Here is a 17,370-nt window from a genome sequence, read left to right on the forward strand (position 1 = left end):
GGAAAATGAACTTGAGACTTGAGGTAAAAAGTTGTGGAAGAGTGCCATACCATAGAGTGCCTCAATTTTTTTGGTAAAATTTGAAGTGAAATCTTCTGCTTCCAAGGAAGTGGGAATGAAAGGATAGCCTGAGATCTTGAACAAACCCTTTACAAAATTTCATCAAGAGTCATCAATTAGGGAAGAATAAAAGATTAGATATTGCAATGAAGGAGTCAGTTTTAAGGAGATTTGAAGTGAACCCAGGGGATAATGTGTGACTTCATTTATTAGCATTAAAATAAGAGCATTAAAGTCAGCAAAATGTATGCTGAAGACTTCAAGCTGAAGAGAAGGCTTTGGGGTATACAGAAATTCTTAGGAATTGGTAGGTAACCACTATTTATTATCCAGAGAGACTGAATCTCAAAAGAAAACTTGCAATGATAGCAACAGGGAGGTCTGGAAATGATAATGAGGAGCAGGAAATATATGTTTCTACTTTAATATGATAGGAAATATGAGAGAAGGTAAAGAGAAGAGGCATTCAGTACTGCATGAGGTAAGTGAGATTTAGCATCCTTTGAGAAGAGTCAGGTTTCCTTGACTACAAGGCAGGAGTGTAAATGGAAGAAGAGTCCAGTAAGGATGGTAGTTTGTTAACAACAGAATAGAAGACATTCTATAGGGTATAAGGAGAGGGCAGAGCAGCTTAGGGATTAAGTGTGACAATAGTTTAGATGCTTTAGTAGTTTCCAATGAAATACTATATGGTAATAATACATTTTCGTTAATTTATTAAAACATTACTTCAGGGACAGCTAGATGGCCCAATAGAAAGGGTATCAGCCCTGGAGATAGGAGGACCAAAGTTCAAATCCGGCCTCAGGCACTTAACACTCACTAGTTGTGGAATCCTGGGCAAGTCACTTAACCCTTCGACAAAACAAAACATGACTTGAAGTAATCCCAGGTCATAGTTTTAATTTTTCAATGCACATTAGCTCTCCTCAGTTCTCTAAGCCAGACTAAACTATATTTCAAGTGAGTGCCACTGTTCACAAAAGTGAAGTGTGTATTATAAGGCAGATTATTGTTAATGAAGAAAAACTCAAAATCAAACAATGTGCAAACTTCAGAATATGTGGGCCTTAATAATGGGCCAATAATATCTTTGTATAACTAATATTGTCATGATGTAACTTAACTGAAACCAGGATTGTTTAATTCTTCATATTTATACTTCTAAGCACCTAGCACAATAGCTGGCACATAGTTGGTGAATATATTTTTGACAAATTATATTTTCAAAAGAAAAAAAGGTAAATTATATGTTAAGGATATAACTTCATTTTATTGACAATACAATTTAAACTATTTTGCCTCAAGTCAAAATCTTCCAATTTTGTGAATTCACTTATGTTTATTTCAAAGAAAGAACATTTAAAAATTTAAAAAAAAAGCCCACAATGCAAAATTTCCTTCTGAAATCAGGATTTATTCAGGATAAAGTGCATCAAAAATTTATAATTAAGCTAAGTTATCTGGATGTATTGAGTGAATTCCATGCTAATTTTTTAAAAATAAAAATTACAAATAGCAATAGTTAAATGAATCCCTGAGCAAATCATTAATGATTCATAATGGTTTAATGAGGAATTAACAGATTTTTAAAGTAGCTATAATACCTGCTTTAAATGCTTTCAACAATTACATACATATATATACTTTTTCATGTGCTGTTATCTTAAGCTTATAACGAGCTTTAATATAAGACACTATTCTTCTTGGTAACAAATTATGGATTATGTATCATTTTAGGCTTTTCCTTAATTTAGGATGTGAAACTTTACGAAGTAACTTACCTTATTCCTCATGATAAAATTATTGGCAATAACTGTCTTTAATTTTTTTAATTTAAAAAAAAAGCACACACAACACAGCAAACTCCCAAAATGAAACTGTGAGACCCAGTTATATAATTAATTTCTTAATATTTTAGTGTTTCCTCCTATCAAAGGCAAAAACTCTCCAAAACAAAAAACCACCCTACACAAACTCCATCAGAATATTTATATCTAAAAATATAAGATTATGTACACATATTTTGTAAGTCATAGAGAAATTGTAATGTTGTAATTGTAAAAAAAAATTGTTTATATTCCTTAAAATGCTTTAATCTTGAGCACTATTGACCTTGAAAATACTCACTTAAAAAAGAGAATATGAAAAAGATATATATAGTGACTATAATGTACCTTGATAAATCCTTCATTTCCAATTTAAAAATCATTGACTTAAAAATCTTAAAAATTAGAACTAAGGGCTTCCATTTTAAAATGAAGAGGGAAAACTAGATCAGATCCAAGTTTAACTCAACAGAAAATTTTTTCTTGCCAAAAATGGCAGCCCTCTGTGGATTTGTTCCACGCTGTTTGAACACTTATAACCTATAATATAGATCTACTCCGATATTTTAGTATTTAAATATATTTGCCCAAACTAGCTTAAATAATTTTATTAGGCCAGCTAGGTGGTACAGTGGCTAGCGCACCAGCCCTGAATTCAAGAGGACCTGACTTCAAATCTGGCCTCAGACAAGGGTTAAGTAACACTTTCTGGCTGTGTGACCCTGGGCAAGTCACTTAACTCCAAATGCCTCAGCAAAAAAAATTTTTTTTAAATTTTATGCTATTCATAATTGCTGGCTTTTTAAACATTTATTCTTATCCAATATGTATTTATATTGGATAAGCAGTTAGATTTCAAACAATTTCAATCTGGATTACAGGTGGCAACCAGAAAACCATGCCACTGAAAAAAGTTACCCCATTATTTCTTTCAATATGCTGCTACCCTTAAAGTTTACTGACTTGGAATTATGCAAAATTTTGCATAACAAAAAAACCTTACTGATTTGATAGTTATCTGCTCCTTTTCTGCAAACCCACAATTTTTTAATATTATAACTGATGGTAAAAATGGGGCACAGTAGAACCTATTGATAAAGACTGGAGCTTTAATTCAGATGTAAATTCCCCCTCCTCTCCCCAGTTTTAGTAAAGGATTCAATTTCAGTTACTTGGCAAATTTAGATATCTATAAATCATTTTCTGACAATGTCAGAAAAATAAGGCCTTGCTTTTCTCTTTCATTTATAAAGATATTTACAGGACAATTCATAACTAAGCTATGTTTTAAAATTCAACGGGTAGCTAGTTGGTGTAGTGGGTAGAGTACCAGCCCTGAATTCAGGAGGACAAGAATTCAAAACTGGCCTTAGACACCTAATACTTCCTGGCTGTGTGACCAATTGCCTAAGCAAAAAAAATTGCCTAATAATAAAATAAAATAAAATTCAATGACCAACTGTATCATGCAAAATATATTTTGCTAAAGTTGTCTCATGGTTCTATTGCTATTTAAGCTCACTGGCTCATAACATTTTGCCTCCCTCTACCCTAAATTGTTTTACCTGTTTCCCTGGGCAGAAACTCCACAGCTCTATCAATAAGCAAACATTTCCTACCTTTCATTGCTTGTCTTTACTACCCAACATCACCCTATTAATTAAGATTCCCATTGATAGAAAGGTCTTCAGGAAGAGGTTCCCTTTCTCTCAACCTTTGTACCCTTCAAAAAGAAACCCATTATAGATTTTAAAATCTTGAAAACTTATCAGTTGTTCCATACTTTTAGAAAATTAAGACCCTGAGGTGTTAGGTTTGATCTTGACTGGTAATTTACAATTTATTAGCACAGAGGCAACATGACACACCATGAGTTTCTGTTAAAATATATGTTAAGGGATAATGTCTGCAGACCTGAGTTGCTAATAGAGTATTTTCCTTCCTATTAAAAAACTGCTAACCATCAGCACCAACCCTACCCTGGGAAATAAAGACCTTCAATGAAATGTAAAGGCTTCAGAATGTATCAAATGCTCTAGTAGTTTGTTATATGGAATTAGTGTTGTCCCTTTAAAAAATGTCTTTACTAGCACTGCTCAGCAGGGTGCAGTCAGCAATGGTTAGTAATACTCTGGCATGTCTCTATCCAGAGGAACATAAAAACTTTTTACAAATATAAAACTGTTTAATTAGTATGAAGCTAAGGTATTTATACATGTCAATTCTACTTAAACAAGAAAAAAAAAAGGTAAATTTAAATATCTTCTGTGGACCATTAATACAAAAAAAGATTTGAACACACCTACAAGATCTGAAATGATAGTGGCAAAAATAATTCAAAAAGAAAATCATTAAAATTATTTACGGTTAAAAAAAGTGACTAGCTCTGCATTCTCCATTAAAAAAAAAAAAAAAGCTCATACTATGGTAATGGTTTTCTAATTATAAACTAGAAACAATTCCAGGGTTAAACTATTGAAAATCAATATGAAGTAAATTTCTGGGCTTTTAGGTAGATTTCCAGAAAATACTTACCCAAAAAAGCTACTCCCATACAGTAATTCTGAAATGTTTCCTCTAAGTTCTTTGGCATGATTTGGTCATTTAGGAGATAATAATTAAAGAGAATGAAGTATTTTAATGCATATGTATAGAGCACTTTCAGTGATAAAAGTACAAATATGAAGAAATTTTATAAAACTCTGCATAAAGAATAAATTAATGATGTCCTACTTTTAACCTCAAAGAAATTCTAAAATTTCTCAAAGTATTCTAAAATCTTTCTTCATTTTCTTCTACATTTACATCAATTATAGCCTGTAGGGTTCCTAAGTATTCAAATAAGCTATTGTTATGGTGATTATTAGGAATGAATTATATTCATTATAAACAAAGAAATATGCTGGTTTCCCCCTATAAACTGATCTTCAATGTGCCATTATATACTCTTCAGTTTCTTCTTATTAAGGGAAGTTCAGGCTGCTAACAGAATTTCATGTCAGTGTGTGGACTGTTTAAAGAATATATATTACATGAAACTGTTAATTTCCTTCCTGAAGCATTTCTTCAATTTCTTTGTCCCAATTTTCATCCCGTTTCTCTGATTCTGTTACCACTTCATATTCCTGAAGTTCCTGCTGTAGTTCTTTTTCCCAATCTGCAGATTCTTCTGTTGGAAACAAAATTAAGGTCAAAGTATAAGAACAGGGAATTTTCAAATGAAGATATACAAGCAATGGATAACCATATTTCATCATTATTATTATTTTTGCTGAGGCATTTGGGATCAAGTAACTTGCCCAAGGCCACACAGCTAAGAAGTGTAGGGTATCTGAGGCCAGATTTGAAATCAGGTCCTCTTGACTTCAGGGCTGGTGCTCTATCCACTGTGCCACCTAGTTAACCCCAATAACTATGTTTTTAGAATGCTTCAAATCATTCATAACGTAAGAAAATGAATTAAAAACAAGCTTAAATTTTTACTTCATCTTCAGAAGATTGGTAAAGATGACAAAAAGAAAACCAGAAATTGTTAAGTGTAATTATGAGACAATAAGATTGTTTTTTTTTTAAAGCAAAGAATTGGAAACAAAATAAGTGCCACCAACTGAATCAATGCCTAAACAAATTATAGTACACAAATCTGTGAAAGATGTCAGAACTTTGATCAAAGTAGCAAAAGACTGATGATGAAACACATTTTCCACCCATATCTTGGCCGACAGGAGCTAGATTAGAGGTATAAGGATAAGACAAGTGTTCTTAGATATGGTCCATGTATTTGTTTGTTTTCCTTAATACTATGTGTATTATGTATATAGAAATTTGTTATAAGGATGGGGAGCTATTTGAAAGACATTTTATAAGGACATAATAGATTATTTTTAAAAGGCACAGAAGAAAACAGAGAAAGGAACACAAATACATCAAATGTATTACTACCTTGTTAAATTATGTATACAGATGTTATCAATCCGTTTTCTTGTTCTTTGTGTGTTGACAATATTCATAATAAAAAAACAAATTAAAAAAACTTCTTTCAGAAACTTCAATGCTTAAAAAAAAAACCCACCTATACAAAGAATCAACAGTATCATGTTCAGCTTTATCTATGACCACTTTAAAAATACTGAACTGTTCTCAAAAGACAGTTATTATGTTTTTCCACTTTATTACTATGGATGTGCTAAGACAAATTAAGCTTACTATTAAATTTTTTTTTCTTGAAAGAAGTACAACTACTGAGAAGCACAGTTAAGGTAATATACATGTTAAAACACAAAATTAAAATGTGTGTTGGGAAGAATGAGCCTGCTGGGGCATGATAAATTCATAAACTTATCACAGTGTTTATGGGTTATTTTAAACATACTGAAAAAATAATGGAGTTAAATAAGGTTAATACTTTAGAACAATTATTGTGGAAAAAATAGCCTGCTGAAATATTACTGCCTAAATGAAAAATAAAAAGCTACTGATAACTGGTAAAATATCCTATATTTTAATAGTAGAAGATAAGAATTTTTATTTTTTTAAACATGTCTCAATATTTTATTAATTATTTTTCCTAAGCATTAAGAATAAACAAACTTATGATACTTCAATTTTTTAGAGAAAAAATAACTTATAAGTTATCATTTAATAGAATATAAATATTTCATGTGTTTAGAATTTAGAAAAATAAAAAGCCATTTTAAAAGAAATTTTTTAATTTTTTAAAAAGTTTTTTTAAGCTTTATTATGAAAACATCATAGTTTTCATTTCAACACTCACCCTTGCAAAACTGTGTTCCAATTTTTTTTCTCCCACCCTTCCCTCAACTCCCTCTCCTAGAAAGCAAGCAATCCAATATATGTTAAACATGTACAATTTTTCTATACATATTCCCACAATTATAATGCTACACAAGAAAAATTAGATCAAAAAGGAAAAAAAATTGAGAAAGAAAACAAATGCAAGCAAATAACAAAAAAAGGTGAAAACACTATGTTGTGAGGCATACACAATCCTCACAGTCCTCTCACTGGGTGCAGATGGCTTTCTTCATCACAAGACCATTGCAACTGGCCTGAATCACCTCAAGCTATAACAAATTTAAAAAAAAATACCACTACCTTTCAAATGATTAAACAACTTTAAAAATTTTTTAAACTTTAAACAACTTTCACTTTAAAGAATTTTTTAAAAATATATTTGTAGTGAACGAGATGAGGTGAGATATCTCAGAACAGTTGTGATAATCAAGAAAAGCTTCATCTACTTCAGAGTTGGAGTAGGCCTGAGGGTCCTTGAGCATTGACTCAAGGGCATACCTAAGTCCCTTTCCTGCTATCCTCGCATGACATCATTTTCTACCTACTTCAATCAAACATGGGCAACTATACACTTATTGGCCAAGTTCAATTTCTTGGATAGTTCCCAAATTTAGAATGTAAAACCCTCAGCCAATGAGGACGATGGTCAGTAGTGGTAGGAGTGTTTATATTAGGGACTATTTAAAGTGTAAAACCTGTTCCAGAAGATGCCTCCTCCCTTCGATTGTGTTCTTGCGAGAACGTACACTAAACTTTACTTTGCTCCTAGAGATCTCTCCAGCTTTTTATTAAATGGTGATTCCTCACCATTCTGAGCTACACAGAAATAGCCCTTTTGTAGTGACAGGGAACTGGAAATTGAGTGGATGTCTATCAGTTGGGGAATGGCTGAATAAGTTGTGGTATATGAATATATTATACAAACGATCAGCAGGAAAATTTCAAAAAGACCTGGAGAAACTTATATGAACTGATGTTAAGTGATGTAAGTAGAACCAAGAGAAAATTGTATACTGTAACAAGAAGATTTTATGATGATCAACTCTGATGGACATGGCTCTTTTCAACAATGAGGTGATTCAGGATAATTTCAATAGAATTGTGATGGAGAGAGCCTCTGCATCCAGAGAAAGGACTGTGGGGACTGAATGTAGATTTTCTTATTGTTGTTGTTTCTTTGCAAGTTTTTTTTTTCTTTTCACTTTTGGTCTGATTTTTCTTGTGCAGCATGTTAATTGTATAAATACATTTAGACCTGCACATGTTTAATCTGCATTGGATAACTTGCTGTCAAGGGGGAAGAGAGAGGGAAGAAAAACTTGGAACACAGCATTTTGCAAGGATGAATATTGAAAATTATCTTTGCATGTATCTTGAAAAATAAAAAGCTAATGAGGCTTATATCCTAAAGAGATTTTATTTTTTTTTTATTTTTAATTTTTATTTATTTATTTATTTTATTATTATTTTATTTTATTTAATAATAACTTTATATTGACAGAATCCATGCCAGGGTAATTTTTTTACAACATTATCCCTAGCACTCGTTTCTGTTTTGATTTTTCCCCTCCCTCCCTCCACCCCCTCCCCTAGATGGCAAGCAGTCCTATATATGTTAGATATGTTGCAGTATATCCTAGATACAATATATGTTTGCAGAACCGAACAGTTCTCTTGTTGCACAGGGAGAATTGGATTCAGAAGGTTAAAAATAACCCGGGAAGAAAAACAAAGATGCAGATAGTTCACATTTGTTTCCCAGTGTTCTTTCTTTGGGTGTAGCTACTTCTGTCTACCAAAGAGATTTTAAAGAAGGGAAAGGGGCCTGTATGTACAAGAATGTAGTAGCCCTCTTTGTAGTGGCCAGAAACTGGAGACTGAGTGGATGCCCATCAATTGGAGAATGGCTAAATAAATTGTGGTATATGAATATTATTGTTTGATAAGAAATGGCCAACAGGATGATTTCAGAAAGGCCTGGAGAGACTTACATGAACTGATGCTGAGTGAAATGAGCAGAACCAGGAGATCTTCATATACTTCAACAACAATACTATATGATGATCAATTCTGATGGGCATGGCCATCTCCAGCAATAAGATGAACCAAATCAGTTCCAATAGAGCAGTAACGAATTGAACCAGCTATACCCAGCGAAAGAACTCTGGGAGATGACTATGAACAGTGCACTACATAGAATTCCCGATCTCTCTATTTTTGTCCGCCTGCATTTTTGATTTCCTTCCCAGGCTAATAGTACACTATTTCAAAGTCCAATTCTTTTCGTACAGCAAAATAATTGTTTGGACATGTATACTTATATTGTATTTAATTTATACTTTAACATATTTAATATGTATTGGTCAACCTGCCATCTGGGGGAGGGGATAAGGGGAAGGAGGAGAAAAATTGGAACAAAAGGTTTGGCAATTGTCAATGCTATAAAATTACCCATGTATATAACTTGTAAATAAAAAAGCTATAATAAAAAAATTTTTAAAGCTATTATTATATACAAGTTTTTTTAAAATAATCAATTTAATATGAAAGAATGTCAAATAGCAATTTATACCCTAATTTTTCTTACCTTCCAATACAGTTATTTCCTCTTCCTTTTTGTCAAGAACCAACTGTTCCATTTCCTTTCTTAGATCTTCCTGATTAAAGTTACAAGCATCAAAGGCATCACTAACAAATTCAGATACACCAGGGCTAGTTGATATCTCTTCCTCATCCTGAAATTCAATTATTGTGTTTTTATAAAGTTTTCCAAAGTAACTATAAACATTCTGTGGTTTTCTTTAGTCAGTTAGCAATGTAGTTTTTTTTTTTTTTTCCGTCCCACTCATTATGAAAGAAAATAGCCATGTTTACCCTCCCTAGCACAAAGCTTTTATCATTCTTAATCTTGGAATTGAGTATTTACATACCCACATACTCTCTCCCTCCCCCACTACACACACACACACACACACACACACACACACACACACACACACACGAATTAATAATAGCATTAAATTGTCCTGTGTCTCAACTTTGAAGTCTTTGATTGTGCAAGCACTTAATTCCTCCATTTTAAACAGAGACACAAGATCCGATATCATAACTACTTTTAAACAGTATGAGTTAAGCAGACAAGTTGATTTTAATTTCATACTTCAACTTCTAAATATAATATAAAAGCATATTACCTCTTGAGGTTTAAGTTGAGATTTAATTGCAACAGGTGGTGTTTTAGGTCGGACTGTCTCTATGAAGTAAGAATACAAAAAGATAATTCCTGGATTAATTTTAAGTAATTCTGACTAAAATTTCCATGAATGGATTGTTGCATCTTAAAATTCCTTAACTTTAAATTACGAGCATAATTTTTTGTTCTTACATTCATGTTCCACCCAATAAAATTTATAAATAAAATGCAAAAGAATGAACTGATATAAGGCTAGGTTTCAGGTCAATTCTCTTTCCTACAGATATATACTATTATTTTTCAAACTATAGTAGGAAAGACCCTTAAGGTAGTTTAATTCCATTGTCCTTCATGTACAAAGTCAAATCAACAAACACCTAGGCCCCATCAAGCACTATATTAAGTGCTTTGGAAACAATGAAAGGCAAAAATAATATCCCTGCTCTCAAGGAGTTCTCATTCCAATGGAGGACACTTTATGTAACTAATACATATAAGATACCTACAGAAAAAATAAAAGATAGCATGAGAAGAAAGGCAATTGGAAGAACTGAGAAAAGTCTCCTGCAAAAGTTGAGACGAAATAAACCACAAAAGCTAAGCCTGATATAAGGATGGCAGTGTTCCAAGACTGTGGTACAAAAAAGAGACAAAGTGTAGTATGAATGATACAAAAAAATTAGAGCTGCTGGATTTTACAATGCTTAGGGAGGAGACATATAAAGAGAAAAGAGTGGAAGACACTTTATTTGACATATTTGTCAAATTAACTGGAGTTTGCCGAAGGGGTAATGAAGGAATGTAAACTGGTCTGGATCAATTCGAATGCTACTGGGGAGAGATGGTAAGGGTGTCTGTGTGAATGGAGACAAAGGAACATATAGAACAGATTTTGTAAAGATAGAAACAACAAACTATGGTAATTTTTCAATATGTTGTTTGAGTCACCTACTGAATATCCCCTTCAAGATGTCCATAAGGCAGATGAAAATGTGGGGCTGTGGTTCAGAGGAAAAATGAAGGAGTAGATCTAGAGATTTGGGAATCGTTTACTTAAAAATAATAGCTGAATCTATGAGACCTGATGACATCACTGAGTGAAATATCATATATGTTCAGAAGAACTGCATATGTTTAACTTATATATGACTACTTGCTGTCTAGGGAAGGGAGAAAAATTTGGAACATGGGGTTTTCCAAGAGTGAATGTTGAAAACTATCTTTGTATTTTGCAAAATAAAAATCTAATTAAAAAAAAAAAAGAAATATCATTTCATTGCCCATAATAAAACACTAAACTTCAAAAGTTAACACATAATATATAAACTTAGGACTGCAGTCAAATTAAAATCTATAGCTATATGTCTCACTCATCCATGAAGACTTATTTTTCTAAATGACTAAGACTATCATGAAATGTCATGAAGTAAAAAATTAAATTGTTTAATTTCACGGCACCTAGATTAATTAGAAATGAATCAAAACTAAATGTATGTCAGAGAATCACATCTTTAGCCACATCAGTTAGCAAACTTGAAGGAAAAATTTACTGTGGGAATTAGATATAAAGAAACAGAGACAAGCAGCTAGGTAGCACAGTGGATAGAGCACCAGTCCTTAAGTCAGGAGGATCTGATTTCAAATGTGGTTTCAGACACTTAACATTTCTTACTTGTGTGACCCTGGGCAAGTCACTAAACCCCAATTGCCAGGGAAGAAGGGAGATAGGGAAAGAGGGAGAGATGGAGGGAGGGAAGAAAGGAGAGAAAAAGGAAGGAGACAAAAGTCATTATGGAGGTCAGAAGTATTTTTTAAAAGGAAATATTACAAAAAACTTTCCACACAAAGTTAGATCTAAACACCAAGAACATCAAGTGCTCATAGGTAAGCCAAGCTAATACAATAAAAATGACAATTCTATCTACATTAATCTTATTCAGTGCCATACCAATCAAACTGCCAAGAAATTATAAAGCTAGAAAAAATAATAACAAAATTCATCTGGAAGAAAAGGTCAAGAATGTCAAGGGAATGAAAAAAATTACAAATGAAGGTAGCTTAGCTTTACCAGACCTAAATCTATATTATAAAGCAGTGGTCATCAAAACAATTTGTTACTGCCTAAGAAACAGAGTTAGTTTCACAGAACAAAATAGTCAATAACTATAGTAATCTAGTGATTGATAAACCCAAAGCCTCTAGCCTCTGAGATAGGATTATGCAATTTGACAAAAACTGCTGAGAAAAATTGAAAAACTATGGCAAAAATAGACACTGACCAACACTTAACACTCTATACCAAGATAAAGTCAAAATGGGTTCATGATTTAGAAATGAAGGATGATACTGTAAGCAAATTAGGAGAACAAGGGATAGTCTACATCTCAGATCTGTGAAAAAGTTAAGAATCTGTGGCCAAAGAAAAACTAGACAATTTTATGAAATGCAAAATGGGTAATTTTGATTATATTAAATTGAAGTTTTTATAAAAACAAAACCAATTCAGCCAAAATCAGAAGGAAAACAGAAAGTGGGGGGGGAAATTATATCCAAGGGTTCTGACAAAGGCCTCATTTCTAAAATACATAAAGAAATGACTCAAATTTATATTCCTCTATTTTTCAGTTAACAAAAGGTCAAAGGATATGAATAGACAATTTTCAGAAGAAACTAAAAGCTATTTCTAGTAATATAAAAAAATGTTCTAAATCACTAATGAGTAGAGAAATGCAAATTAAGACTGAGGTACCATTACATACCTCTCAGATTGGTTAAGATGATAGGAAAACATAATGTTAGAGAGAATGTGGAAAAACTGAGAACTAATGCATTGGTGGTGAAGTTATGAGCTGATCCAACCATTATGGAGAGAATACCCTTTGATCCAGTAGTGTTTCTATTGGGTCTGTATCCCAAAGAGATTTTAAAGAAGGGAAAGGGACTCATATGTGCAAAAATGTTTGTATCGGTCCTTTTTGTAGTAGAAAGGAACTGGAAAGTGAGTGGATGGTCATCAGCTGGGAATAGCTGAATAAGTTATGGTATATGACTGTTATGGAATATTATTGTTCTATAAAAACCAATCAGCAGGATGATGTTCAGAGAGGCTTGGAGAGACTTACATGAACTGATGCTAAATGAAGTGAGTAGAACCAAGAGATCATTGTACACAACAACAAGATTATGTGATGATCAACTGTGATGGACATGGTTCTTTTCAACACTAAGGTGTGGTCCAGGCGAACTCCAATAGACTTGTGAGGGAGAGAGCCTCTGCATCCAGAAAGAGTACTGTGGGGACTGAATGTAGATGACAACATAGTATTTTCACGTTTTTTGTTGTTGTTTGCTTGCTTTCCCCCTTATTTTTTTTCCTTTTTGATCTGATTTTTGTTGTGTAGCATAATTGTGGAAATACATATAAGAAAAGAACTGTACATGTTTAACATATATTAGATTACTTGCTGTCTAAGGAAGGAGGTGGGAGAAAAGGAGGGAGAAAAATCTGGAACACAATGTTTTGAAAGAATGAATGCTGAAAACTATCTTTGCATGTATTTTGAAAATAAAAAAGTATTATTAAAAAAAAATGAAAAGGAACAGGATTAAAACAAGCATGGCAATATTGGGATTATATATTAAATTTCATATGCACTGAAAAAAGTACTATCATAATAAAGACATATGATATCATGGTACTAATGTAAAACAAATGGTAAATAAAAAGCAAAAGATAGAATATGGACAGAATGACTGGTGAACTAATGGAGAAGCTATCACACAAAAATGAAAAAAAACTGAAAAAGTCTAGAAAAGAGAAAGGTTTGAAGAAATATCACTTAATGGACTGGATTGGGGGATGAGAGGAAGACACTTAAGAAGTAACTAATTATTCTAGGAAAAATTTACCACCACCACCTCCCACCACACCAAAATCATCATTTGAGTTTAACAGATTCAAAATCTCAAAGACTTATCTAAGAAAAAAGCAAAAAATCTTTTCACAGAGTGAAGTACCTGTCAACTGTGAGTCACCTTCTCTGTCACTGTATTTTTCCTCCTTTCCCACAGCCTGCTGTTGGGCTGCCAGTGCAGTCAGCTGTGCAGATTGTTTAATCAGGGAGACACGATAAAAATAATTCCTCCAAAATACTTCCTCTTTTACACTGAAGAAAAATATGAATAAAAGTGTTAAAGACATCCTTTTCAGTTTTTGGAATTAAAAAAAATATATCAAATAGTAAAAAAAATGAACAGTGATCTCTCTATAAGTAGTAAATGTTACAGTAAAAATATAGGATGAAAAAAAAATCTTCTAGATTAGGAGATGATTTTAGTAATCTGAAATCTACTTCATAAATGCTAACACCAAGAAAACTGACCACAAGTTCCTAAAGGACAGGGCTATCTTGGTTATTTATATTCCTGGTGATTTTACACAATGCCTAGCATATATTAAATGCTTAATAAATACTTATTGAATGATGAGACCAGAATTTAATAAATTAAGAGGCATGTATAGATATGTATACTTGTAATTCACATAATAACACTATAGTGTGGTGAATATTCCAGGAATTCAGTGTTTATTTCACACACCCTTAAACCATGCAGATCCATGGTTTAGCAAAGGGATGAGATAGAGCGCAGGGACATATTATCCTGATCTTACTATTGTATATGATATCTTGAGGAATAACTTTAGATTAAAAAAAAAAAAAACCCAAATCCATCATTTCTCTATCTACAAAATGAGTTTAATGTTCATTCTATTAAAAAGATTATTGTGAACAATGAGGTACCACTACATTTAGATTCACTAAGATGACAGGAAAAATTAATGATAAATGTTGGAGGGGATGTGAGAAAACTGGGACACTAATACAGCGTTGGTGAAATTGTGAACTAATCCAATTCTGGAGAGCAATTCAAAACTATGCCCAAAGAGTTATCAAACTGTGCATACCCTTTGATCCAACAGTGTTTCTACTGGGTTTATATCCCAAAGAGATCTTAAAGGAGGGAAAGGGCCCCACATGTGCAAAAATGTTTGTAGCAGGAAGAAACTGGAAACTGAGTGGATGTCCATCAGTTGGGAAATGGCTAAATAAGCTATGGTATACGTATGTTATGGACTACTATTGGTAATAAGAAATGATCAGGAGGATGATTTTAGAGAGGCCTGGAGAGACTCACACAAAGTGATGCCAAGTGAAGTGAGCAGAACCAACAACACAGCAACAACAAAATTATGTGATAATCAATTCTGATGGATATGGTTCTTTTCAATGAGATGATTGATGCCAGTTCCGATGATTTTGTGATAAAGAGAGCCATCTACATCCAGAGAGAGGACTGTGGGAACTAAGTGTGGATTACATCATAGCATTTTCACTTCTTTTGTTGTCGTGTGCTTTTTTTGTTCTCTTTCTCATTTTTCCATTTTGATCTGATATTTATTGTCCAGCATGATAAATGTGGAAATATGTATAGAAGAATTATACATGTTTAACCTATTTCTGATTACTTGCTATTGAGGGGAGAGGAAAAATTTGAAACACAAGGTTTTTGCAAGGGTAAATACTGAAAACTATCTTTGTATATATTTTGAAAATAAAAAGCTATCATTAAAAAAAAAAAAAGGAAAAAGAAAGAAATGATCAGCAGGATGATTTCAGAAAGGTCCTGGAGAAACTTATATGAACTGATGCTAAGTGAGTAAAACCAAGAGAACAGCATACACAGCAATAGTAAAATTATGTGATGATCAATTCTGATGGATGTGGCTCCATTCAACAATGAGGTGATTCAGGCCAATTCCACTTGTGATGGAGAAAGCCATCTCATCTGGAGAGAGACTAAAGGGACTGAATGTCGATCATAATATAGTATTTGCACTGTTATTTGCTTGCTTTGTTTTTTCCTCATTTTTTTCCCTTTTGATCTGATTTTTCTTGTGCATGACAAATGTGGAAATATGTACAGAAGAATTGCAATTTTAATCTATGCTGTCTAGGGGATGGGGGAAATAGGGGAGGGATGGAGAAAAATTTGGACCACAAGGTTTTCAAGTGTGAATGTTGAAAACTGTCTTTGCATGTATTTTAAAAATAAAAAAATGTGAAAATAGGAAAATTTGCTCACCCTGAAAGAAAAGTACCTATTTGTGAATAATGAATAACAAACTTATTATTCCCCAATTTGTGTAACAAAAGTCTGTTTCCAAGTCCAATGTTTGAAATTAGGAAAACACCCTCTTAAGGAAATCAACCAACAAGCATTTATTAAGTTCCTATTGTGTATCAGATGCTGCAGCAGCAGGATGAAATCTATGGCTAGTTAAACATCAAGATCCACTGGTGACTGAGATTTTTTTGTATAGAACTCCTTCCAGCAATGAGTCCTGATCGAGTCCTGGCTTTCTTCTGGGGATAAGCATAACACACATATTCTCTTTAGTACTGGCTAACCCTTTTACATCACAAGTTTTTAAGGTGGTATCAAAGTACTCCTTTTTATCCCCACTGCTATTTCCAGACTTTCTCTTTTCTACTATCTTTTGGGAAAGTCTCCTCCTTTATAATACACTCAATCAAAATTTTCTTCTGAGACTACATCATGTCTGCAGTATATTGGCTCCTAGATAATTTTCCTTCCTTTCTCAAGGAATATTTGGCCCATTATTTTTCTCTCCTCTCCAACACACACCCTTATGCCAGGGGAATTCAACATCCACAATGGATTTTCCCTCAAGCTGCATAACCTTTTAGTTCTACAACTTCCTTAAATCCTATGACTTACTCCTTTAATCCACCTCAGTCACACAAAGAGATGTTCGTATAATGAATCTTTCCATCATCCATAAGTGATCCACTTCCCTATTATGACATTCATCTATCTGGCTACAATCATCTAACATGATATCTCTTCTAGGTTTCCTCTTTTCTAAATCTATTCTTTAACTTCAAGAATTACAATTTACATTTCAGTGGCTTTCTCATGCTATTAGCTGTTCTGACTTCCTTCCTTACTTTCCCAACTTGACCCTGGAGTTGGGTGTTTCAACTCTACACTGTCCTTGGCAATTGAAGCCCTCATCTTGTCCTATTACTGTTGATCTCTGTCCAAACCTCAGTCCTAAATTACAATTATATATGACTTTTCTACTACTACTCAAAAATAGCTAAACAGAACTGAAGGAAATCACACAACTAATTGTACTGTGCTGACTGAGTACATTATACATTCATTACCCAGCTTCAAATGGGCCTCCACTGTTACTCTAAACCTTCTCTTTTCTCCTAAAGCATCTCATAGTTTTTCCTCCACAATATCCCTTAGCTGAGGACATCATACTTTACTGAAGAGCACTAAGATCGTTCAACAGGAATTCCCTCCTTTTCTTCCATTCTTTTCGTCTCAAAAAACAAGTACTTACAACTCTCCTCCTAAGTTTGATAATAAAGTAAGCCC

The 17,370-nt window shown here is 33.1% G+C and overlaps 1 protein-coding gene across 2 annotated transcripts in view; it reads right to left on the minus strand.

Annotated features, from left to right (window-relative positions):
- Window positions 1-1,456: 1,456 nt before the first annotated feature.
- SYAP1 (synapse associated protein 1) overlaps window positions 1,457-17,370 on the minus strand; it is a 37,120-nt gene continuing 21,206 nt past the window's right edge. The window contains exons 6-10 of one of the 2 annotated variants that reach the window (XM_051984442.1): window positions 13,915-14,063; window positions 9,899-9,957; window positions 9,292-9,439; window positions 5,832-5,876; window positions 4,967-5,058 (exon numbers count right to left, since the gene is read on the minus strand). In XM_051984442.1, coding sequence (XP_051840402.1) covers window positions 5,836-5,876; window positions 9,292-9,439; window positions 9,899-9,957; window positions 13,915-14,063 — 397 coding nt within the window. In that variant the 3' untranslated portion in view covers window positions 4,967-5,058; window positions 5,832-5,835. Of the gene's footprint in view, window positions 5,059-5,831; window positions 5,877-9,291; window positions 9,440-9,898; window positions 9,958-13,914; window positions 14,064-17,370 lie in introns of both variants that reach the window. The other variant, XM_051984440.1, reaches the window with a different exon arrangement.

Source organism: Antechinus flavipes, chromosome 3 (assembly GCF_016432865.1).
Source record: "Antechinus flavipes isolate AdamAnt ecotype Samford, QLD, Australia chromosome 3, AdamAnt_v2, whole genome shotgun sequence".
Taxonomy (NCBI): Eukaryota; Metazoa; Chordata; class Mammalia; order Dasyuromorphia; family Dasyuridae; genus Antechinus; species Antechinus flavipes.